At 42.6% G+C, this 27,084-nt stretch overlaps 1 protein-coding gene across 2 annotated transcripts in view; it reads right to left on the bottom strand.

Annotated features, from left to right (window-relative positions):
- KIF26A (kinesin family member 26A) overlaps positions 1–27,084 on the bottom strand; it is a 194,518-nt gene that overhangs the window by 142,125 nt on the left and 25,309 nt on the right. The window contains exons 1-2 of one of the 2 annotated variants that reach the window (XM_040332380.1): positions 26,621–26,907; positions 25,741–25,974 (exon numbers count right to left, since the gene is read on the bottom strand). In XM_040332380.1, coding sequence (XP_040188314.1) covers positions 25,741–25,974; positions 26,621–26,668 — 282 coding nt within the window. In that variant the 5' untranslated portion in view covers positions 26,669–26,907. Of the gene's footprint in view, positions 1–25,740; positions 25,975–26,620; positions 26,908–27,084 lie in introns of those variants that run through there. The other variant, XM_040332379.1, reaches the window with a different exon arrangement.

Consider the following 27,084-nt stretch of genomic DNA (forward strand, 5'->3'; position numbering starts at 1 on the left):
TATATGCAATAAACTTGTTTTCTTGTGAATGTTGTATTTAATGGTTTGTAATAAAAGGCTGCTATGGCCATTCGACTCCAAATAAAATGTGCGATCTGCTCATTTTGGAAGGGGGGATTGGTCAAGTGTTGTAATGTTTTATTGATAATCGGAGCCTCTGCATTCTGCAGCCAAAACAGCCATGTTTTCATATAAACGCTCTTCTCTGCATAGAGCAGGGGTCTCCAAACTGTGGCCCTTTGCTAGCCATTATCTGGCCCTTGGGGCTTTATTCCTCCCACTGATATGAGGCACTATTCTTCCCACTGACGCCAACAAGGGGCACAATTTCTTTCACTGATACCAATGATGAGACACAATTACTCCTACTAATAGGGGCACTACTCCTTATCCTACTGACTGCAAACTCTGAGGCCATATTTACTCTCACCAAGGCTGGGCCCGGGATATTTTCTACCCCCGCTGGCCACAATCCGGCCCTCCTAAAGTCTGAAGGACAATAAACTGGCCCTTTGTTTGAAAACAATTATAGAGAGAGGTGCGTTTGTAGCTCCCAACTGTCCATGGATGGATTGTCTTACTTTTTGGAATCAAATTCTTCTGTCCCTCTTTCCTGCTTTTTTGATCTATTGAATAAACTTCTATAACAAAAAAAAAGGGACGATTTAAAGCTGAACTCTACCCTCCCTGCAGGTGGACTGACCCTTTAAACTTTATGTAGGTCTAAAAACAATCACTGAGGTTGAGACAATAGGCACACTTCTCTCACTGAATAATCTCTGGATAGGCAATGAGCATTCAATTGTGAGAAACAGGACACAAAGTGTCGGTCCAGCCAGACTGATACAAAACTGTGCATATAAACAGCAACTCATATCAAGAGAACTAGCTTCGGTGGCGCTCTATGTATAAACCTGGCTCTTGTAAAGATCTCCGCACAATGATTAGCTGTGGGAAAGTAGGACCAAAATCGGGCAGGAAGGAACTTGCTGAAAAGCGAGCCATACAATAGTAAACACTGTATAGCATGGGAACACAAGGCCGTCACAATAAAGCCGGGGTATTGTGGCTGCAACTTGGCTTGTGGACAATATGAAAATCAGTCTCTGGCCTATATATGTCACAGTGTTGGCCAGCTAATCAGGCGGTACAGAAGGAATGCAGCACCAAAATCAGAGAAGAAAAACTGCTTTCACTTTTTCTCTCTTATGTAGGTTAATGGATAAAAGCAACTAAAATATTACTAAGGGATGCAGACGAAGAGAGCATTCACATCATTCCCAGCAAATCCGAAAACTTTATTACTCGTCTTGAGTGCTGCAAAGTGGTACACACGTTTTTTTTTTTTGTTCAACCCAGCAGGTCCGAATGAAAAAAAAAACCTGAGGAGCTTGTTGTACTAACTATGTGATGTTAGTACAGCAAACTCCCTGCTGAGATATTGTGTTCTGGCAGGGTAGGGGGAACCATCAGAACACACCGGTCAGCACTCACAGCCATTGACTGCCATTACAGCATGTCCATTGAGCTTGCTTCTGTTGGACAGGCTGATGTACACACGGGCCAAATGTTGGCCAGTTTCTTTTGAACCAGGAGATACCAGCTGATATTCGGCCCCCCGTGTACCATGCTTTATAGATTAGGACTTCTGTCAGTGGATGATTGCTTAGTTCTGTATGCAGTGGGGAGCTTTCCCATCACTTCCTGTCAAGATAACACTGAACATATTAGAAAGTGAAGGAGAATCCATTTAAAGGGGTTGTAAAGGTACAATTTTTTTTCCTAAATAGCTTCCTTTACGTTAGTGCAGTCCTCCTTCACTTACCTCATCCTTCGATTTTGCTTTTAAATGTCCTTATTTCTTCTGAGAAATCCTCACTTCCTGTTCTTCTGTCTGTAACTCCACACACTAATGCAAGGCTTTCTCCCTGGTGTGGAATATCGTGCTTTTTTACGGACAGATTGTAAAAACGGGCAATTAGTCCCCCGTTCGTAAATGTCCATGGTTGCGAGAATGTGCCAGTAAAAATAGCCGAGATTGGTTTGGCTTGGAACTGCGCATGGAGATTGGAGGCAGGGGGTGATGGTGGTACCGCAGAGGGCGATAGAGGCAGGGGGAGATTGGGGGCAGAGGGTGTTGGTGGCAGGGGGAGATTGGGGGCAGAGGGTGTTAGTGGCAGGGGGTGTTGGTGGCACCGCAGAGGGGGATGGACACAGGGGTTGTTGGTGGCACCGCAGAGGGGGATGGAGGCAGGGGATGATGGAGGCAGAGGGGTGATTGGAGGCAGGGGGCCTGGGGGAGATTGGGAACAGAGGGAGATTGTGGCACCGCAGAGGGGGGTGAAGGCAGGGGGTTTTGGTGGCAGAGGGGGATGGAGGCAGGGGGTGATGTGACTTAATAATTTGCCCTTATTATATAAAAAATAACAAAAATATGTTTTTTTACCTTAAATTACATTGCTATTTGCCTAGCGTACTTGTTTGTAGCCTAAATACTGAAATTAGCACCTAAAAATGTAATTTAGTAACTTTTGTGAAATGCCAGTAAAAACGTGGCTGCGCCAGTAAATTTCGGGTGTCGTGCCAGTAAATTTCAATCTGGTAGGTTGGCAACACTGCACTAATGTATTGGGCATACTAGCACATTCTGGGCCCCAACTTTATAAAATGGCAGAGGTTTAATTCTGCTGGAATGGTGACACAGACAGCATTTAAAGCCAAGACCCGGGGTCTCCAACCTCCGACCCATGGGCCAGATGTGGCCCTTTGATGCTTTAACATCACTGTTAATTTGGTGCCGGGGGACAGCATTCACTCACACTAGCCTTTTGTTCAAGTTATGCCAAATTACTTTTAGTGTAATATGATAAAAATGAAAAAGAAATAGTCTGAGTTACTTGGAGCTTGTGTCATCTGGGAATATCAATTCTGCACGATGCCGCCAGTAAGGAGGTTTGTTTTTACTGGAATGATGACCGCTATGTATGCAGTCACTTAAAAATGTGCTCACCGGGGTCACAATGGAAGTGCAGCAGCAGCCCAGACTCCTTACTCACAGGCAGAACGTCGGCATGTCTATCATGATCTATTGGATCATTTAGATGTTTTGTATGGCTGAAAACTATACTGCCATAAACACTTTTTATTCTTGGCTCCAACTGCACGCTCACTTTATATTCATTTCATTTTGGCTTTTTATTTTTTATAAATGGACCTGTCCCCCTTCCCACCTTATCATAAGACACAAAGGGACTAATAAACCTGAAGACATTAAAATGTGGAACAAAATCAATGTATTCTATCCAACTTGTCTGCACTATGAGGTGCTTAAAGAGGATGTAAACCCTCATCCTTTCTAAACTGCTGCCATAGTGCTGACCTATAAAGATATACATGCCTCCTGCATGTATCCTTACCTGTCAAATGTATACCCTCTGTCCGTTATAAGAACTGAAAAACTGCAGATTCTGGGGGTGGATCTGTTGTCTGGAGCTCTGTGGGTGGAGTCATGATGTCAGTAGACTCCCCGCCCTCCTCTACACTCCCCTTGTCAACATGCATTTTTTTCCTGTGTATTCCTTACACTAAATTCTGCTATGATCACTAACATCCAGTCAAAATCCAGAAAAGTAACCACACGACTTCAGAAAAGGAGTGGGGGTGGGAATTCAAAAATAATGCCTGTCTCCAGGCTAGTGCATGAGATATGTAAATAACCTGTCATTCACAGCAAGGGGGCGGAACGGACTAAGGTTTTTCTCTGCAAGTCCGTTTTATTTCACCGAACAATAAAAAAAAGAGGATTGCTCAGAGCTGGATTAACTCTGTGTGGCAAGACTGGGCACAGATGATAGGAAATCTTATACTGTACATTGTGACATCAAAAAAAGAAATAAAACATTTTGGGTTTACATGCACTTTAATGCTCCATTGACACCTACGCATTCTGGATCGCAGGTGGAATCGCCAGGATTCTCCCCCCGATTCCATAATCGCAACAAAACGAGGAACTCGTTTGCGATGCCATTATATCTTAATGGCACCCCTAAGGCGGTGCAATTTTGCTGCGATTGTCACGGTACAATCGTGGCAAAAATCGTGACTGCAAACGTTCCTGGCTCTGTGCCAAGATTTGGTACATAAGCTTCTTTTTGTGCATTTTTGGAGCAGAGGAAGGTCCATTCAAATGAATGGTGCCACTCCAAAAACCAAAGTAAAAATCACATTCACACGAAAAGGTGCAGGACTCTTTTTTTTGGTCCGCACTGGAATTAAATCATATGGGTGTTCTCACCCATGCGATCCATAGTTTGCATTGACGCCCCAGCTGTTTGCAGATGTCAGTGTGAACCAGTGTGCCATTCAGGTGCATTGCGGGAACCCGCACAGGAATCGCAGGGCTTCCCGCATCGCACCTGTGTAAACTGGGACTCAGAAGCAACATGCATAGATGTGAATCAAGCCTTACTGTTCATTGAAGGTCTATCAATCTGCTTAAACAGATTAAAAACAATTGATAGTTTGTGTGTTTTAGCCTTTAATCTCAGCAGCTAATCTCAGAAATACAAGGATGGTAATGCACTGCCTAATTTAAGGGCCAATTGGGACAATTTACTCCACATGCAGTGCAGTGCGTTTTTTTTCTGCATGAAAAATGCATGGAAAGTACGTTATATGGTTTCTAATGGCATAGTTCACACCAGGGCAGTCAGTTGCAGTGTATTCCAGTTCCAGAAAAATAGTAGAATATGCTGAATTTTTCCTGCTCTGGACTGGAACGCTGCAAAGCGCATCAAAGGTGCACCAGAACGCACCAAAACACATAAAAAACACACAAGAACATACATGTTCCTATTTAAGATGAACAAAATAAGGAGGGCAAAAGTACACTGGAACGCACCAGAAACGTTTAAAAAAACGGATTGGAAACGCGTCAAAAACGCACATGCAGAAACACACCTGGAACGCATCCGGACTCTGTTTCTGTGGTGTGAATTGGCCCTTAGGTGCATTTCAGTGCGGTTTTGATGCATTTTACCGCGTTCCAGCACAGCCCATTGCAGAAAAAATGCAGCATGTTCTACAATTTTTTCTGTAACTGACCACATTGGTGGTAACTATGCCATTGGAAACCATGTAACCTACTATTCATGCGTTTTTTAATGCTGAAAAAAAATGCATGTGGTGTGAGCTAGCCCTCAAGATGGATCAGTGCGTTTTTTTTTCGTTTTTTTTAAAGCAGGCTGGCTGATCGATATCGTCTGCTGGGTAAAGTGCATTGTAAAGTACAATGCAGTGAGTGTGCACAGCCCCACCGCAAGGGAGAATTTCCAGGTTTCCCAAAGTTGAACAGAAAACTAGCGAGCAAGAGAACTTAACAAATGAGGTTTTCAAAGATATCAAATATAATGTAGAGAAAATGTATTTCCCATGACATTTAATGCACATACAGAAAAGGAATGGGGGTTTCGTCCCTTTAAATACTTGAACTCTAGTGGATGACTGATGTGAAGCTTTCCGGCATACCCGAGACTGGCGAGTTCTCAGAATCACCCTGAATCACCCGTCTCTACAAAGTGACATCAGTCACAGAGCAGAAACATGTTTAAACAATTATAAGGAGTGATGAAAACTCTATATCACTGTGTCAGCTCGAAAAAACAGTGCAGAGTCAATTAGCATCTCCTTCTGCGCCGACATGCCAAAAGGTTTCACCAAGTGAATCCAATTTTCAAGTAACGAAATGCGACACTTTGGATTTTAGTGGGCTACGATTGTCCTTGCAAGTGTCCACAAACTACAATATTTAAAGGGCAAGTCTACTCGAAACTGACCTTTAATTTTCATGTGGCGTCTTTGGCTACCTGCAGCCTTTTTCTAAGCATCTGGGAAAGATTTACGCCCTTCCCAAATCTTATCTTGGGCCTAAATCATCACTTTTGCTTATTTTATCATTTAAAAGGATATGCCACAAAGATTTATAATTGGTTGGCTATTATAAATACAGCAAAACCTTGGACTGTGAGCATAATTTGTTCCGGAAGCATGCATGTAATCCAAAGCACTTGTATATCAAAGCAAATTTCCCCATAAGAAATAATGGAAACTCAGATGATTCGTTCCACAACCATTTAGTCATGGGTCCTTCAGTTTATAGTCTTATAAAAAGATTATAGCAATGTGATAAATTGTGTAACCATAAAATGTCCGTCCACAAATGGAAGCCTCCACAAGGGGATTAGAAGCAAAATCCAGCAGGAGCTACAGAGTATAAAAGAGAAGAGGGGCGCCTCTAAGGGTCCTTTCACATGTACAGGCTGTATGTCCGCATTTTCATCCGTCCGTTGCGGATGAAAACGGGACATGCATTGGTCCCTATGTGATTACGGGTGTCAGCGGGTCCGCCTCCGCAAAGATCCGCATTTGCGGATGGAAGAAAATCCTATTTTTCTTCCGTCTGCCGGTTCGGATCGGATGAACACGGACATACAGTCCGTGTTCATCCGATCCCCCATAGAGGAGAGCGGAGGAAAGACAGGGCGGTCCCTGCACAGTGTGCGGGGACCGCCCTGTCAGCTGCCAGCTCAGCGGGGATTTTACGGAGGATCCCCACTGAGCTTTTGCGGACACACGGAGCGGATCATTACTGATCCGCCCGTGTGAAAGGGCCCTTAGTGTAGCAATATGGTTACATTTAATGAAGGTACAACATTTAGCAACTCACATGGTTAATGATTAAAAGAGGCACATCTAAGTATGGAGGCATCCGGGGTAAAGCTATCCACAGACCATACCCCCCACCCTCACCGCTGTCAGTCTGCAATCGTGACCGGGAAGACTACCCTGCAGTAGAGCGATCTGAAAGCGGGGCTTGAACCGCTAGTGGAAGGGACATCAATGGTGGTGAGAAGGATGGTCTATGTGGACAGCTTTACCGATTATGCCTGCACACTTAGATGTGCTATGTGAGTTTCTAAATGTTGAACCTTCATGAAATGTAACCATATTGCTACACTTAGAGGACCCTCTCTTCTATTTTATACTCAGTTGTGACATGACGCTACTCTTATATCAAGACATCGCTTGTATATCAAGTCAAATTTAATAAATAAAAAATTCTCGTCTTGCAAAACGCTCTCAAACCAAGTTACTCTCAAATCAAGGTTTTACTGTATATCAAAAACACACTTTTTCATTTCAAGAATTTTATTTGGATTTTTTTCCAAAAAAAATCAAGTTTACAACCAAAATCTTGATATGGTAAATATTTCAAAGTCGCCGTTTTTATACAATTAGGAGAGCAGACAACTTATTGCAAAAAATCAACATTGTCCAGATAATTGAGTATTTTCATATCAAATAAATTTGAACAAAAACACACTTTTTATGTAATTTTGGATCAAATAGGTTTTGTTATGCTGCCTGTGTCCCATTTAGGAGATTTCCATTTATTTTCTGTCCTGAGGGTCCAACAGGAAGTGAGAAAAAAGCTCTCCAAAGTGAGGGGAAATTCCTTGTGGTCATCAGATCAGGCGTCCCTACCTGTAGATTTAGCCCTGGGTCACACTATAATCCACATGTGAATCACACAGAATGCGATTCACTGCAGTGCGATTTGAGCCTATTCATTTTAAATGGGATCAAATCACAATGCATCGCACTCAAAAAGTGCAGGCATATTTTTCGGAGCTGCACCACAACTGTATTGCATGGTTGCTTTGTACAATGCAATCTGGCAAGGGCAAACTGCACTGCGTTTGGAGTGTCATTAACTTTGCATTGACACCCACAGCGGAACGCAAACACAGTGCATTTGCAATGTGCTGTGGGAAACCCGCATGGATCGCTGCGCTTCCCAAACTGCACATGTGTGACCAGATCTGTCGCTACAGGACAGGCAAAAAAACAATTGCTTGGGGCCCCGAGCTGGCCTGGGGCCCCCAACTTCCCCTTTTCAGGCTGTAGCGTGGCCCAGCTCCTCTTCTTTCCTCCTGGAGTCCTGTCAGTCCGGCCGGGTAACGCCCATGGTACAGGAGATTCAGTTTCCTGTTCCCAGCCGGACTGACAGGAAGTGCACAGTCCAGCCGGGAACACAGGAAACTCATTCTCCTGTACCACGCGGTACCAGGCCCGGGTACTATCTGATAGGGGACTGGGGACCCATAATGATAGAACACCAGACTGACAGGAGGAAGAGGAGCTCGGCCACGCTACAGTGGCAGCCTACAGGGAAGAAGGGGAGGTGAGAAAAGAAAAACATAGGGACTAGGGAGGGGGGAGGAGTAAGAACATGGGCGTAAAAAATTAGTGTAGCGCTAACGTAGGCTTTGTGTGCAGGGGCCCCCAAATTCCTTCAAACGGCCCTGTGTGTGACCCTAGACTTATCCTTTATTTCTAAATTGGTGTCAGTTGTGAATTTTGGATTTTTGGTCATTTTCTTTTCTGGTAGGACAAATAAAGATAGTGAATCTTCCCACCTAGAACACACACGGCAATAAATACTTGAGAAAGGAGTTCTTCTCTATATATAAAAAGAAAACACATGTGCTTGTGAATTGTGCTTGTTTAGTAGTGGTCTCTCTGCTGAGGTCCGACACACCCTCCTGGACCAGAACTAAAGCTCTCCAATCAGCAGAGAGTACAGGGCTTGCAAATTGCAAAGCTTTCAGAGTGCACTGCTTCCACACAGATACAAGGGTTCTGCTGGCCGGGGGCAGGATTTGCTACTCAGGCTGTGGCTGCTTTCTAAAGTAAAGCTGGCCATAGAGGGTTCGAATCTCGGATGATTTAGCAGGAACCGGTTGAGATTCGAACCATGTATGATCGCTCAATCATCTTGAGTACAACCAGCCTGCCTGACCTTACATGCGATTATTGCTAGCAGGTTGTATAGCCGCTAACAATAATCACTGTGTTCTGGCAGGGATGGCTATCTTTATGCGAATAAAAGGCATTTGGATCTCAGTTTGGTGTGCAGCCATCTGGATTTTCCTTTCATCATTTTTAATCACACCGGTGAGTGGCTAGCTGCCGTCGTTAAGTTTGCATGGCTTGGAGGCTGCAGCTAGCCCTTTACAGGTGCAAAAAAACATCTGCAAAATGTCATTGGCACCGGGGGTAGATGCCCATACAAATGTAGCCTAAAGCTAGCCATAGATGGATCAAAATTCATCCGTTTTTCGATCCATGTGTGGCCACTCCTGTTCAACAGAAATCAAGCTTTGGATGAACTCCTGTTGAACGGGTATGTATGTTGCAGCCAATCGGTCGCCACTGATCGGTGTATTCAGACAGTCCAGCTGTCAGAATACAATGCCCTGGTGGGAGGGATTCCTCCATTCACCTTGCTTGATTTCTAACTGGAAAAAAAAAAAAAAAGAGCCATCTATAGCCAGCTTTACATGTGTTCTGGGTTAGTGACTCCCTACTGAAGCCATTAGAATGCATTACAGCCAGGGACCAAGCATTTTGAACAGCCTCTATATTTCCCTTTGTACAGGTTTCCTTTAAGGAAATATACTGTATATACTGAGAAAACTGCAGACTGTCTCAAAAAAAAAAAAAAATATTGGTATAAAAGTTCAAAAATAATTAATGTATGATAGAGATGTCAGGATGAGTCAGAAGTCCCAGAGCTGTATAAAGCATTTTGGATTACATTACAGGGTAATTAAAAATTATAAATCTCTCTAAAAAATAAAAAAAAACACAAGTCACTTCACTCCCATTACTGTGCAATGTATCATTCCGCTCCTGAAATATTAACGGCATCAAAATGAATAAAATATGGAATTTTCAACATTTTACAACTAATTGCTAAGTGACTAATGTTTCCCTGCCATGCCTTCGGCAGGCCGCAAAATGACTTTAATTGCAGAATTTGCATGTCAGCTCTGCGGCGATTTGTTAAGAATAAGTATCTCTGCGAACAATACAGACTCTGGAGTAACGAACGTTACTGTGCAAAAAGTTTTCTTTAATATAAAAACAACCTGTCTTTAAAGAGGAACTGCAGTCTGCACACATAATTTGTAATAAAAACATCTTTGCCATTCTGAAGCTTCCCTCCAACCACTTTGCATATTATTTTATATATACTGCGATTCTGTATTTGCCAAATATGCTGCAGAAATCTCCCTCCACTGAGTCTGGCTGCAGCCATTTTAACTGTGGGCAGCTGAAGCTGCTGCCTGTTAACTTCTTGGATTTGCACAAACACACAGAGGCACACCTTCAGCTCTGCGGCTGTCATTGGCCCTCTTATGACTCATCCCCCTACCTTCTGGGAAAACTCGCACAAGAGTGAGAGAGAAAGAGAGATAGATGTGCATGATGTCATAAGCCTAGGCTAATGACCAGACAAGAAACAGGAAGTGGGCTGTATAAGGTACTTATTAGCAGGAAAAAAAAAATTTCACTATCCAAAGTTAAAACAACAAGGGCAGAAGATTTAATAGATGAAAAGTTTAAAAAAATGACTGAAGGTCCGCTTTAAGGGTTATCTGCCTTTATTGACTCCCAGTGTATAGCCACCCGGGCTGGTCCCCATCTCACGGATCTCTCCACCTTCTCCAATACAATGATTGTCTATGTGAGATTTCAAATGCAAAAGGAAAACTGTGCTATGATGTAAGTTTTTAACAGTAGACAGGCTTTTCACAAAGGCATTTATTAAAAATGAAGAATGCCCCCCCCATCTTTGCTCCAACGCATTTTCTTTTGCTGGTGATGTCTTCTCCCTCCGGTCCTTCTCCCTCCAGTGTTGTCTTCTTCCTCAGGTTCTTCTCCCTGTACTATCTTCTTCCCCTGGTTCCAATGCTAGCTCCCGTTGTTGTGTTAGCTCCAGTGTGTGTCATTTCTTATATAGCCATGGGTGAGACGTCATTCGGGGCATGATGGGGTGGTGATGTCACAGGGGGTGGTGTTTCTGGCCACGCCCCATGGCTATATAAGACATGGCACACACCAGAGCCAACACAACAGCGGGAGCTAGCGTTGGAAGAAGAACCAGAGGAAGAAGACAATGGATGGAGAAGAACTGGAAAAAGAAGACATCGTCGGAGAAAGAAGACATGTTTGAGTACCCCATACTCATTTACATGGGGGGGTCATGGGGCAGACCCCCACAACCACCGCCTGGGGCTGTCGGGAAGAGGCCCTTGTCCCAATTAACATGGGGACAAGGTGCTTTGAGGTGGGGGACGCAAAGCCCCCCCTGCCCCCAAAGCACCCACGCCACATGTTGAGGGCATGTGGCCTGGTATGGTCCAGGCTAGAAGCATTTTTCAAGCTTCAGCTTCGAGGAGCATTTTGGAAATAAACCCTCTAAACCAGGGGTCTCAAACTGGTGGTCCTCCAGCTGTTGCGAGACTACAAGTCTCATGAGGCATTGCAAGCATGACTCCCACAGGCAGAGGCATGATGGGACTTGTAGTTTCATAACAGCTGGATGGCCACCAGTTTGAGACCCCTGCTCTAAACTCGCTTCTAACAGCCGGGTTCCAGCTTTTTCCCCTTTTTTTACCGGCGGAGGCTGCCAAGAGTCCACCTAAAGGTGGAGCTTGTCTGCCTCCTCCCCCCCTATGCTGCAACATTTGGCACCTTCAGGCAGTGAACTCTACTGGAAGTCTGGCCCATCCCCTCCTTCTCCCACAGCTGGCCCATTCACAGAAAGCAGTGCGCTTCGCACTTGCACAGCAGGGAACCGGCTGTGAGCCCGCAAGACTTCACTGCCTATTTCCCTTAGTGTAGATGGTGGCGGCAGCACCTGACAGTCAACCGAAAATTCAGTTTGGGTGAGGACACCGCTGGATTCCTGAACAGGTAAGTGTCCTAACATTAAAAGTCAGAAGCTACAGTATTTGTAGCTGCTGACTTAAATTTTTTTCTGAAGGAGCCTGGAGCTGCTCTATAGCAACCAGTAAAAAGTTGGTTTTTAAGGAGTGGGCCGGCAAGCCGGCCGCCGTGTCCTTACCAACCGATGACTAACCAGCTGTCAATGGGGTTCCCCGCTGACAGCTGAATGTAAACAAAAGAATTGCCGGCAATTAAAATTGGAGAGGTGGGGAACCCCACTGACAGCTGATGAGTCATCGGTTATTAAGGACGCAGCGACCGGCTTGCCAGGCCACTCCTTAATCAGCTAAAACTGCTAAAAGCCGGTACACAAAAGGGAAATCCGCTGGGAAAAAAAACACATATTGAGCATATTTTATACAACTTTTTTGTTGCATTATACACCATCCCATTTCTAAAAAGTAGCAATTTTGATGGTGAAAGCATTCAGACAGCGGAACCCAGTGTAATATTTATCCCTGCTGGTCACTGCCCTTTACAACCTGGAAACAAAATGTGCAGTTTTGTGTCTGTAATTCTACCTCCGAACAAGATTATCAGAAGTTTAGCACACAATGACATGACATGACATTAATACTGACCTTCACAAAGACACAAATGTAATGGAGAGGGGGCTCATTAAGCAATCATCGAGTCCTCTGTATATTATTATCAAAGAAGTTTCTCATTGAGACACACAGAATTGAGACCACACAGAGTGGCCTCATAAGGCAGATGCTTGAACTTGCGCACCTGGGCTTGAGCTGGGTCTCAGGACAAAACAGGTGTATGTTCCCAGGGCCAAGAAGCCTTGCCACCCACCATGACATAGGTCATTTACCATCATCTACTGACAGGTAAAACTGATCCATTGTAAATCTGGATATACCTCCCATATTCTTTCCGAGATCCCAGTATTATCCATAAGCCTGTGACCAAGACGAGCCTTCAATGACTCTTTGAAAACTTTGGTTTCATGAATGTTTCCACAAATCAGTATACAATCAAAAAGCTTGCAGAATCAGACAATAAAACGGGAATGCTATCAGCTAAATTTTCTCTTATGACCAAAGGCCACTTATAGACCTTAACCTAAAAGTGATACTAAGCAATATCCTTATTCTCCATACATATTCGCTACTTAGCGACACTGTAGTATTTTTCATAAAAGTTATTGCTACTGTGTTTTTTCTTCCTCCTTGTAACGTCCTCTGAGACCCTGATCCCGCTTCTTTTCCTCATTTCCATTTGTTTGGAACGACCAGTGCACCGTAGTTGCTGTATGGGTTTCCTCTGGGTACTCTGGTTTCCTCCCACAAATCCAAAGACATGCTAGTAGGATAACTGGCTTCTGTATAAAATGGTCCTAGTAGGAGAATGTGAGTTAGGGGCCTTAGATTGTAAGCTTCTTAAAGTGGTTGTAAAGGCACAAGGCTTTTAACCTTCTATGCATGAAGGTAAAAAACTTTCTGTGTGCAGCTGCCCCCCTTAATACTTACCTGAGCTCCCTCTCAATCCAGCAATGTCCACGAGAGCCTTGTCTCTCCAGGGACACGCACTTCTGATTGGCTTTTGGCAGCAGTGAAGCCATTGGCAACTTCAGACAATATCCCCCCCAGACCCCCTGTTATACTTACCTGGCCCCTCGAAAGTCCCGCGCTTGGCCCCGACATCCTCTTCGCTGCTCAGCCTGGCAGTTGATTTGCTAGAGCGGATTGATTGAAAGCAGCGCAGCCATTGGCTGGTGCTGCTGTTAATCACATTCAATGACGCGGCGCACCGGGGGTCGGGGCCGAGTGATACAGTGAGCGCGCCCACAAGGATTACATACCATGCAAGGTCGCTGCCATGAATGTGTGGAGTTCTTGCGGGGAGGGCCAGAGACGGCCGCAGAGGAACCCCAGAAGACGTGGATTTGGGGCCACTCTGTGCAAAACGAGCTGCACAGTGGAGGCAAGTATAAAATGTTTGTTATTTAAAAAAATTAAATAAAATTCTTTACAATCCCTTTAACCATTTCAATACCGGGCACTTTCACCCCTTCCTGCCCAGGACAATGTTCAGCTTTCAGTGCTGTCAGAATTTGAATGACAATTGCGCAGTTTTGCTACTTTGTACCCAAACTACATTTTTATCATTTCTTTCCCACAAATGGAGCTTTCTTTTGGTGGTATTTGATCACCACTGGGTTTTTTATTTTTTGCTAAACAAACTAAAAAAATATCAAAATTTTAGGGGAAAAAAACAGTTTCTTGTTTCGGTTATAAAATGTTGTTTTCTCCTTCACTGACGGGCACTGATGAGGCAGAACTGATGAGTTGGCACTGATATGTAGAATTGATGGGCACTGATAGGCGGCACTGATAGGCGGCACTGCTAATCAGTCACAGTCACAATCAGTGCCCAGCAGTGCTTATTATAAGCTTACCTGTAGGTAAAAATACAAACAGAGGGTTTACTTCCACTGTAAAGTGCTATTAAAGTATAATTAAAGGCACTTTTTTATTTTTTGTTTTTATTGCTGTCCCTGCCCCCATTAGGGAGATTCACGCTCTCTATTTGTCCAGTTTACCATATCAATGAAAGTTAAAGTAAAAGAAAATCACGAATTTTGGGTTGTCCTCAGAAAAGATATATTCATCGGGAAATCTTCCAATGGGGGCACTAGTGACTTGGTGGTCCTCAAATAATTCCCTTAATTTGCAGGGATTCCCCTCTTACTTCCTGTTTAGCTAAGGGGCAGGAAGTGAAGGGAAATCTCTGAAATGGGACACAAATGGCAAGAAAAAAAAATCTGACAGGGGTTATATTCTCCCTTGCTCTATCTAAAATGAAAAAAAAAAAGTTTTGAATAAATGGAAGACTTTATTTATATAAGAGGCAAATAAAGGTAGACTTTATGACTTGAAAGCATTTACAATATTGCCAGTTGACTGTTGTTGTCTTTAATTACTATATCAGGGGGGGAAAAAAGGAGTTCTAAAAATGAATATTATAGTCATCGTGCAGGAAATCGTTCAATTGAAATGAAGGTCAAAAAGGGTCGGTTTCCTCTAAAGTCCTCAGTTTCGCCCAGACTTCTCTTGCAGGAAAAATGACATTGTTTCTTTAGACAATGTTTGTTATAATACAGAAAGTAACAGAAACAATTCAATCACCAGAAAATGTGGAAATCCTTAATAATAAAAGGGATGTCCAAAGCTAATTTATGGCAGGAAACTGGAAGGTGTCATTAAGTAGTTTTCGACAGTACTGTTTAGGTTTGGGGTTGTGTAAATCATCAGAACTAAGCTAGGATTAGGCGGAAAATCAAAGTGCAGGGAAGCAGAAACAAGAAATTATTACACCAATATAACACAGAGATACAGATATATTTTAAAATACCTTTTATAGTAAGCTTCTTTGTTTTTATCTTTTTTTTACTAGGACACATGATTTTGATCCGCACTTCTTCAGGGTTGAAAATTGGCCCCAGTGTATAAAAAAAACAGACCTATACTCAAATACAGACTTTGTTACAGTCTTGTTTGGAAGGACAACGAGTAACAAAAGAGCCAAATTTAAAGAATGTTCTTAAATTGGCTGCTCTGGGTGCCCTCCTGTGTCATTTGGGTGACCAAAAGCCTTATTATAGGCTTACCTGTAGATACAAAACAACAAAGGGAGTTTACTCGCACTTTAGGACTAAAGCAGATTGACAACCACCCCTCCAGAGGGGAATCCGAAATATGCACAGGCAGCCGGAGCTCCAACGATTGGAATACTTTGCAGACTTGTTGAGATTTATATTTTGGCCTTGCGTAGTGGCAGCGGCCAATAGGGTCCCTGTACTCTGTAAGCTCAAATGTTTTCAATGCGTACAGCACAAGGACTCATTCATAGGACTCAGTCCCCCATACAGCATGCAAGAGTTGTTTGCTTATATGTATAGGGCAGTATGGAGGTGCGTATAGGTAGCCTGTGTTAGTCAATGGAGCCACAGCAACTGTAAGGAATTATCCATATATCCAAGTTTGATTGTACGTTTGGAGCCTTGCACCCATTCCTGTCAAACTCTGATGTGTGAGTCCATACAGCAGCTGCATCTTCATTGATTAACATAGCATATCTGGACATCGCTCCACGAATTCTGGATGCATAAAAAACAGCTCTTGAACACTTCAAGGGCCTCTCTGCCCATGTAAGTGAGCACTGTTTTTTTTTTATTTATAATTATGTTGAACAGGGCTTTTTTTTCTCAGAGAAAGGGTGCAGGTACTCCCCTCTTGTCTCTGCCCCCTACCCATCTCTGAACACAGTCCCTTGGTTCTACCCCCTACTCACCTCACAGTACCGCCCCTTTAATAGAATACAGAAGCAAGTATCATTTTTGGTGCAATGGAGTTTGCTAATAAAAGGCAATAAAATTGATCCCCTGCAGCCACAATAGATCCCCCCAGTAACAACAGACCCTCCCAGCAACAATAGATTAGTCCCAGAAACTATAGCTCCCCAGGAATAAAAGACCCCCCAGCAACAATAGACATCCAAGCTACAATAGACCCCCAAGCTACAATAGATCCACCCCAGCAACAATAGACCTCCCAGTAGCCATGATCAATAGACTCCACCCATCAGCAATTGACCACCCCCTACCAGCAGCAATAGACCTCCCCAGCATCAATAGACCATCCAGCACACCTCAGCACTTATGATATAAGATCAGTGCTGGAACTGCGTTCCCCCATATTCCCGCAACAAAAAAGCCCTGATGCTGAATTCCCGGTATCAGGGTATAGCGTTTGGCTGCGGTTTGTAAATTATTTACCACAAGCACAGATTTTTTGCTAAGGTTTATTGGTGGTAAAAACAGTGATACACAAAACAAGAACAAACTCCTGCGCACGGGTGAAATGTCCAAAGTAATTCAATATTCCACATGGAACGCACCAACAGTGTCAAAGACCGGTAGCACAGGCCTTGCTGCCTTTAGTGGACGGGGAATGTCCTGGTAGAAAACTACAAAAGCAAAGGAAGAAAGGCGCACCAGCCTAGTGTTACCGTTGACGGGTTTAATCAAATAAAATTATAAAAATAACTACTTACAAAAGAACCGACATGGAAAGCTTAACAGCATGTTACAATGGATACCCCACGAACCACACTCCAAAATAGGGGGGGGGGGTGTAGAGGTGTGTCACTGCCAGCTAACGCGTTTCGAGGCGTCGAGGGCCTCTTCATCAGAGCTCAGCAGTGACACTTTTGGAGTGTGGTTCGAGGGGTATCCTATGTAACGTTGCTGTTAAGCTTTCCATGTCAGTTCTCTTGTAAGTAGTTTTTATTATCATTTTATTTGATTAAACCCGTCAACGGTAACACACTAGGCTGGTGCGCCTTTCTTCCTTTGCTTTGGTGGTAAAAACAGCCCTGATTTTACCACGTTCAGACCGCCCACCTAAAGTCCACCATAGCTGGAGGGGACTCTCCACATGTCAAATTTAATAAGGCATGTTGAATTAACAAGCGGCACTGCCAATCACAGCCATTCAAGTCAATGGGGTCGTACCGCAACCGCAAACAAAATGTTTGGCTCGTGGTTGTAGCGCATTACTCCCATTGTAAAACAACAAAAAAACACACAGGCATTCAGGGGGTGGCAGGATCACCTTCTGAATGCCTGACAGCAGCTGCTTAGTCGCACTTTAAAAAGCAATCCATCGCAGATTGCTTTTCAGAGAATGGGCTAGTGCGAACGTAGCCTTAGATTCTGATCACCTTTATTTTGATGCACATTTAGCTGAATGTTCAGTTGGGCTTTATTAGATGCTTTCTACCCACAATTCCCAGCAGCTTGGATTCCGTACAGCAGTCTGTGTTATGTATAGTCTATTCAGGAGTATTTGGCATATAATAAACAGCTTCTGTACTATTCTTCCTCCAGCCACATTATCACACAATTTCTAGAATAACAGTATGAGGAGTAATATCAACACTGTAATTAGGTAATATAAACAGCTCTTTATACGGCACCAGTGTGGTGCATAGACGTCTATAAGATAAAGGAGAAGCAAACGGTTAATCAACTTTGCTGGAATGGGAACTGTTTATATAGAGAAACTTCCTTCCATAACTCTACATTATGAGGGTTTTATGACATCCACTAGCGCTGCACTTAGCTAAATCCTGGACATATATTAAGATTCCAATGTGCTATAGTCAGGGCATGTCACAGGCTTGTGTCCACACCTGTTCAACAGCAAGACTGAACACGCCGTCTGCAGCCTCAACATGGCACCACATGTGCTTTTCTAGAATCTTGTTATCTCCTGACATCTCTGCAGGGCCGGGGTCCGCAGCTGACAGAGGTGACCACCTGTTCCTGTTTTGTTTGCAGTCGTTGTGAATAATTTCTTAGAAATCCACAATTCATCTGTTTAAAGGGGAAGTGCGCAGATCGTTAACGCATACCTCTTCAATCAGCCAAGAGACGGCGTCGGCAAGTCTGTAGCTTTTGACTGCAGAGGTACTATCCTTCATCGGTAACCTTAAAAGTATCACAATGGAGCAAACCTGCCATAAATATGGGCAATTAACTCAGCATGGATTTCAAAATCAAAGGACCAATAGGTGTGGGTTAATGGAACCACACCACAACCAAGAACCCAACGCTTGCTTTGCAGCTGTAACCAGGGCCGGTGTTACCACTGGGCAAACTAGGAAACCACCTAGGGCACCCGGCCACTGGTGTTCCTACTCTCTTCTCTCTGAAGCAAGCAACTAAGTCTCAGCATCAGCAGGCAGGCGGAGGACTGTGTCTGTGTACCGACTCCCAAATGAATGGAAGCAAATAAACATTCATTGATGGGTGCTGGTAGGCTGCATTGATGGGCGCTGGTAGGCCGCATTTGATGGGCGCTGGTAGGCCGCATTTGATGGGCGCTGGTAGGCAGCATTTGATGGGCGCTGGTAGGCCGCATTTGATGGGCGCTTCATTAAAAAGGTGGAGTATACAGGGGGGTGGAGTCAGAGGTGAAGCCAAGAGGGGCGGAATGAGGTTTTGCCTAGGGTATCAAAAATCCTTGCACCAGCCCTGGCTGTAACATGGTAATAATATGCAAAATCCCCCTTTTATAAACCCTCCCCCCCAAAAAATTGCCTCTTAAACGCCTCAAAGCCGCTGATCTGACACCCTCTAAAAAACATTCCACCGATAATTCCTTTGCAGAGGGGCAGTAGAGATTGCTGCAGTTGTAAATTTGACCTAAAAGTTTGGTTTAGACTCATACTGTAACCCCCACCCCTCTTCTCTACCTATTGGTCCTTTAACATAATTGGAGATGTCTTACGGGTTAACAGGGAGGGTGGGGCTTAGCTTGACTTTTACAAATTGAGTCACGTTTTATTATGCCTTTAGCTGCTATTATCTCTGGATCAATCCATTTGCTTTTATTTGAATGAACCAAATAGATCCTGAGTAAACATCTCTCCATGGTGGGACCTCCTTCCGACAAGGCTGAGGATATGAGAACAGACTTCACCACGGACACAAAAAAGAGCTCTTATGGTGTAGTACGTTTTATTAAAATTATTACAAATATAACACTTAGAATTATAGCACTTCAAGTGCTTGTTAATTCATTTCATTGCTCAGAATATTAAATTAAATCTGGCCACTGAAATGAAATAACACTCAAGCACTAAACGCATTCAGTGCTTAGCCGCATTTCGGCGCGTCAAACATTTGCGTACTAACATTTGTAGGTAACGTTAATCCAGGGAGTATCCGATTGCCTCTCGGGGGATCAGAAAGGAATTTGGATCATGCTTTGTTTGGGTTTTTTGCTTTCCTCTGGATCACTGTGGGTATAGGATTGTGTATATGGGATTGTTTTTTTTTGTTTGTTTTGTTTAATTGGTTGAAGTAGGTGGACTTTTCAACCTAACTACATTTTGCTTCTAATCCCTTGTGGAGGCTTCCATTTGTGGATTGAACATTTTATGGTTACACAACCTGGTCACATTGCTATAATCTTTTTATATGGACTATAAACTGAAGGACCTATAAATAAAGGGTTGTGGAACGAATCACTTGAGTTTCCATTATTTCTTATGGGGACATTTGCTTTGATATACAAGTGCTTTGGATTACACGCATATTTCTGGAACAAATTATGCTCGCAGTCCAAGGTTTTACTGTAGAACTATTTTTTAGGACTCTCCTGCTGCTGGACACAATGGCTGTGGGGCTTTTTTTCTGCCTCTAAACGCCTATGTGTGCATGGACACTTGGGTAACATGCAGGGGTATTTAGAGGCTAGGGGAAAAAAAGCGCCAAATGCCCCTTGGAGCAGTAGAAAAAAATGTTGAGTGTGCACGAGGCCTTATTGGTTCTTCATGTCATTAGAGACTGCAAAGAAGATCAGCAAGACACAACCAGCTTGCGGTTTTACTAATTAGAAAGCACGAACTGCATATTTACAGTAATAAACAAATATAGCTACCACCCTATCTGGAAATTATTACAAACTAAATACACAAAACAAGATTTTTGCAACATTAGCCAACACTTATCGACTTACAATGTGTTGGTCTCGTTCACAGCTACAGTATATCTTAAGAATAAACTATAGATGCCCTTTAAAAAGGAATTTGTTTTCTTCATGCCAGACACAGTAAATGCCTAGCAGAAAAAAAATAATGATTGCGATTTTTCCCTTTAAGACATGAAAACACAGTCTAACGCGTTATTGTCGCAGATCCCTCCCATGTCATTGGGAGAGGTCGATTTCCTTCCTGAGCCAAGATCACACAGAGCTGCTTTGGGTCACCCTGTCATTAATTGTCACAGCCGGTTTCTTTCTCACAAACATAAAAAAAAGCAGCAGATACAGTGAGGAATTTGTTCAGGCAGCTTATAATTATTGCCCATTCGGCAGCCCCGAAGAAATCCAGCCCGTCTATCTGAGCACCAGATGTTGGCTGGAGCACTGGAACAATTACAGCTTGCCGAGGCTTTCTATGAAAAGAGAAGCGACAATGTGCTGCGCGTTACAAGTCAATCAGCTTTCCCGTCGCTGACTTCAGTGTTAAAAATAAATATCCACATAATCTGCTAGGCAGTTCCACGTTATCATAAGCTATGCTTTCCAATGGCGCAGTTCTTGTGGAGCCAACGTTACCCACCCAAGCTTTACAATAGGTAAAATGTAGACATGTGCACTGCCGAAAAATGTGTTAGTTTTCGTTTCATTTGTTTCGTTTATTTTGTTTTTTGTTTTCTGGGTCATTCATTATGATCGCAATTCGAAAATTTGAAAAAAAATCGGAAATCCCCAAAAATTGTAAATTCGGAAATCCAAAAATTCTAAAATCTGAAAAAGGAACTACCGTATTTATCGGCGTATAACACGCACATGCGTATAACACGCACCCTAACTTTAAGAGGGAAGTTTCAGGGGAAAAAAAACTTTCCACAACCCCCTGCGTATAACACGCAGGCACAGTTTACCCTCTATTTTCAGGGTAAAAAAGTGAGTGTTATACGCCAATAAATACAATAATAACAACTTCACTATTACGAACTATTGAGGTATTGGAATTTCCTTTCAAATGTGGCTGTTAGTGAACGTAACGAATACTAATTTATCTGAAATACAGAATGCTACATCTAAACAAACGGAACAGAACAAATTAATAATAAATGATAATACAATGATTTTATTATTATTATAGTAATTTATTATTATGTTACGTTCTATTCGTTTAGATACGGCATTCGTTATTTCGGAAAATTCGTAACTTCGGATAAATTCATATATTCGCTACATTCACTAACAAATTTTAAAGGAAATTCCAATACCTATAATTTAATGGCTAGTAATAGTTAAGTTATTATTTCAGTTTTTGAATTTCCGATTTTCTTCTAATTTCCGTTTTTTTTTTTACGAATTTCAGATTTTTTTTCCAAATTCACGAATTTCAGATTTTTTTTCCAAATTCATGAATTTCAGATTTTTTTTAGGATTTCCGATTTTTTAGAATTTCAGAATTTATTTTCAAATTCACAAATTTCAGATTTGTTTTACGAATTCACGAATTTCAGATTTTTTTTACGAATTCACGAATTTCAGATTTTTTTTACGAATTCACAAATTATTTTGAATTTCTGATTTTTTTCTAATTTACAAATTTCTGATTTTTTTCGGATTTACGAATTTCGGATTTTTTACGAATTAAGGAATATTCATTAACGTTCGTAAAACAGGTTTTAGCTAATTCAGATATTTTCCAAATAACGAATTTGTCAAAATTTGTTAAAAAACAAATTCAAAACAAATTGCACAGGTCAAGTAAAATGATGAGCTTCAAGAGAACAAGGGAACTTAAGAAAACTTGTTAAAATTTGTTTCATACAATTCCTCCAAATAAACTGGATTTTAGCATTAACACATCAATAAGAATTGTCAAATTATATAACAAAAACATCCATTACAGTTTCAGAGCCCCTTCTTCAAAAAAGGTATACCAGAGATTGCGACGGTTCAAAGAGGAGTGCCTCCGATAGAGAGACAGCAGCGGCACCATTTGCTCCCGCAGCTGTCAATCAAAGCCAGTTAGCCAATCAGTAAAGAGAGGGGAGGGGCTGGATCGGGGCTCCGTGTCTGAATTGACACACGGAGCTGTGACTTAGCTTGAGTGCCTCCATAGCAAGCTGCTTGCTGTGGAGGCACTCAACAGGAGGGAGGGGACAGGAGCAAAAAAGAGGGACCCGAGAAGAGGAGGATCCAGGCTGCTCTGTGCAAAAGCCGCTTGCTAAGGGGGCACATGTGCATTCTCGCTTCCCAAACACACAGAACAGGGCTCGGCCCTGCCCCTCCTCACTGACTGTGATTGACAGCAGTGGGAGCCAGTGATCCAGGAGAGCAACTGCTCTCATGCACATCACTGAATTGAGATGAAAAAAACTTCCAGCCTTTAGGACCTCTTTAAGCTATATTTACACTATACACCAACAGTTCTGGATGTGTATGTCACTGATGGGGCTTTAAGGAATTGTTTGCATTGCTAAATCCACTGTTCTGAAATTAGGAATAATCATGTTATTTTAGAAATATGTGATGGAATGAGACACATGAATTCTTAAGGCCCATACACACGATCAGATTTTGCGACAACAATGGTCCGACGGATGTGTTTTATCAGATAATCCGACCGTCTGTATGCTCCATCTGACAATTGTTGTCGGAATTTCCGACAACAAATGTTGGCTGTGCATGCTTTAAAATTTTCCGCCAAAACATTTTTTTTCGGCAGATTATCCGATTGTGTGTACACAAATCCATCCGACTAAAATCCAATGTACAAACACGCACGCTCTGAACCGATGCTAAACATCAAACAATAGCAGAAGTTTCCCAAAGAGAGGCGGTAAAGACCTGAAAAACCACGTGATTTGGTGAATGTTGGCTGAAAATGTTCTGCCGTGTGTATGCAGAACAAGTTCACGAAACCAACGCCCCTTCTGACAAAAATCCACGGAAAAGTCAGATGGAAGCCTGATCATGTGTATGAGGCTTAAGAGGAAGAAAAAGTGCCACACCACTGTTCAATAGTGCATTTACAATTTTATTCCAGGACTAAAACGGAAAAAAAAAAAAAAGAGTGTTCAACACATTTTAGGTATAAAAAAAATACTCCCTTCATCAGGACTAAACAATAATTGGACCTTGAATGGCATTTTATCATCTAGTGCAGTAATATTCACAGATTTCATCAGCAGCTGGTTTGGACCCCTGAAACGCGCTGACCCCTTGGACCCCTTTTTTCTGTCCATTTGATCCTTACTGGAATAAAATTCTATCTGGGCTCTTGAACAGTGGTGTTAGACTTCAATTATTGTTGTTCTTGCCGTTTTGCACTGCAAACCAAATTGTGAAGATCTGCTGGGATGTAGAAGCTTCCTGCCTAGTAACTAGATCACTTACATGAACATCATTACTATACTACTGGACAGCAATGCCAACTGAATAACCTTGCCAGTTCAGTGCCATCTTTCTACTTTCCTAAATATTCAGGCTTTACTGATTCGGTTGAACTCCTTTAGACCTTTCTCATTATAATCTGTTTGGTCATACTGTCTCAAAGGAAATGCAAAAAAAAAAAGTTTCTATTTTATGATATTAACATTTAGTGACAATGGTCATGGCCAGTGTTCAGATAGCATAAAGTCAAAGTATTTGAATAAAAAAATAAAAAATAAAAAAAATATATATATATACAGAACACAAACCCTGGATAGCAATAGCAGTTATGTAAACTCTACCTTTAAGGAGAAATATTTTGTAGGGGATCATTTCATGAAGCATACTTCTAGGGCTTCACACAAATACACACTGCTATAACATGCACCATCACAGTTAAAATCGGAATGATTTACCGGTATATTTATAGCATGCATCTCTACAGGATTCCAGCTGTGACGTATCATCACTAACATTCCGAGATTGGCACAAATGCCAAAGCCATTTCAAAGGCAAATGTTGGTGTCACACTCTCCTAGAAATGCCACTTAATGCACACCCAACTAACAATTGTGGGGTCCAGTTGTGGGAAAATTAGGTTTGTTACTGTAGTCCAAAAGCACTGAGTGTGGCCACGAGCTATGGCAAGCAATGCTCACCACACCAATGGGAGACATAGTCTGTTTGCACCCACACACAACTACACAATGTATATAAAGCTAGCTGTAAGGACTTTGGAAATGTATTACACACCAGGGACATATTATTGTTATCTACAGCCTTGAATTTATCCACCTGCATCTTTCAGCATTAGATGTTATCAAGACAAAAAAGATAATACAAAGACACGTAATACTAATCTTTTAATGGTATGCGATGATAAGCGAGAGATACCCTCATGACCAGTGGGTTGTTTCTGTTGCCAAAATCCAGACAACGGCCAAGAAACAAGTCACTTGACTTGCCCACCCACCAACATGCAGGACAAATGTAAACACTTGATGGGGGTATTCACTTACAGCAAGCCATGACATGAAAAGCTGTATGCCAAAAAATGTAGCACCTTTATCTTTTCAATTTTCAAGAGGATTGAACAAAGACCGAATACATTGATAGCTAAAGTAGATAATAAATTGTACAGATCATATTCCACCCTTCCAACTGTTGGAGATCCTTAGGTTACAGATTAAAGTGGATGTAAACCCTCCATACACCCAGTGAAGTGAGCAGCCTCAGATGATACACAGGGATGAACCAAAATCACATAGGTTTTACATATATATCTGCTGTCTTCACATTTGTATACTGTTTAGAAAGTGGAGATCTGTTAGGAGATTTTTTCTTTCTGGTTAACACAGAGTGTGATGTCTGGGCATACAGCCAAGATAGCCAAAATTGCTGATTGGAGAAAAGGCACACACCCCCTCTCATCATAAGCAGAGCCTCTCAGAGGTGTTTTGTAATAGGACCTGCTCCCTGCTAATCTATTTTAGCAACCTCCCCGGACAGAAGATTTGGGCTGCTTTTGTCTAAAAAGTCTGAGAATTTGTCAGGAGTTATCAGGCTGATAGCAGAGGAACAGTTCAGGAGAGAGCTATGGGACTGTGCTCATTGAAGAGAGAACAAAATATTGCAGATATATGTACCAAGCTCAACTTTCATGAATTGGGTTTACATCCACTTTAAGTTGCCAACTTAAGAGGCCCAGAATGCCTACAGTTGATTAGATGTAGTCCCGATAAGTTAACAAACTCCAAAACAATCTGCTTCTGTATTTTGAATGATTGTAACAGATCATGGCAAGAACATATCACAAGGGTTCATGCTACAATCCTACATAAGGTAATGATCTCACTGCATTGTGCAGACACAGAATTCACACTGGTAGAAAGATGAAGGCTCTTACCATGGTGGAGCCAGGCACAGCCAGCTTGAGGGCTTGCTTCTTCAGTTCTGCCAGTTTGGCTTGACAATACGGGCACCATTCTCCGACCCCAAGCCCCTCGGTGTGCCCCAGCTCTGATAGAGAGGCTGCCCCAGCCCCCTCGGGAGGGGGACGACTGCCCTGCAGAGCTTCATCCACAGAGTGCAACCTTTTCCTGGGTGCTGGAATCTCCCTGCCTGGGAACCTGTCTGCAATCTGGAGGAGAGACATAAAAAGCAGTCAGACACAGGCAAAAACATATAAAAAAATCTAAATACAATTAGGTCAATAAGAAGAAGTCCTACTACATCTGTGGAATTACAAGTCCCGTCCCAGCATGACTGACAGGGCTGCAGAATGATCCTGCCTTTACAATGTGTTGCCAATTGCTTCCAATTTAGGGATAATCACAGTTCAAGGAACATTTGTCCCCGAACCCAAGTAAATTAATAGGAACCTTATAAAGCCTGCCAGATCCAACTACGATATTTTTTTCTCTTTAAAGCAATATTTATAGACTACTGCTAAACTTTTTAATTTAGGAGATTCAACATATGAAGGGGAATATTGCAACTTGTAGACTTTTAGGTCAATGTCTCGTGAGACTAGGAAACCAAAAACAAAAAGACACATGTTGAGTATCAACAGACATACAAATTCACTACAATACACTGCACTACAATGCAATACAATGTTGTACTGACAGACTATATGCATTAAAGTCTGCTATGAGTAGCAGTAAACTGTGATCCTACAATACACACACACAAAGAAACTACTAGGCTAATGTTCTAGAACTAGATTGCGACTTTGTTACCTAGCTTCTAGTTTTAACGGAGAAAGCAAAACTTTTGCATCTTACCAGCCGCATCTGATTGGTATACGCCGTCCTGTCCAGCACAGGAATCATAGCTGCTCAATCCTTAGCTAGCCTTAACGGGTCAGTCCATGGAAGGGAGGACAAAGCCTGATCCACATAACCAGAACTCTCAGGACGTCTCCAAACTATCTCACTGATGTTTACAATGTGCCCAGCACGTTCTAAGTGATTTCCCCATCCATGATCTCTCTTTTCAGGAGGAAAAAAAAAAAACTTTACAAATTGTAGGTATGAGCTGGAGGGTCAGGAAAGGAGGAGTCTCCTCTGTGCTGCTCAGGACAGACTAATCAGGAGGGAGGCTGTGAAACTCCATCAGCAACAGGGAGGGGGGGGGGAGAAGAGGGAGGGAGGGGGATGCAGATTATAGTCATGATATTTCACATTCCCACAGTTATGCAGGTCCAGCACAAGAGCAGGAGGGGATGCCCCTGTGCTGGTGACACAGT

The sequence above is a fragment of the Rana temporaria genome, chromosome 13 (genome assembly GCF_905171775.1).
Source record: "Rana temporaria chromosome 13, aRanTem1.1, whole genome shotgun sequence".
In the NCBI taxonomy this organism is placed as follows: Eukaryota; Metazoa; Chordata; class Amphibia; order Anura; family Ranidae; genus Rana; species Rana temporaria.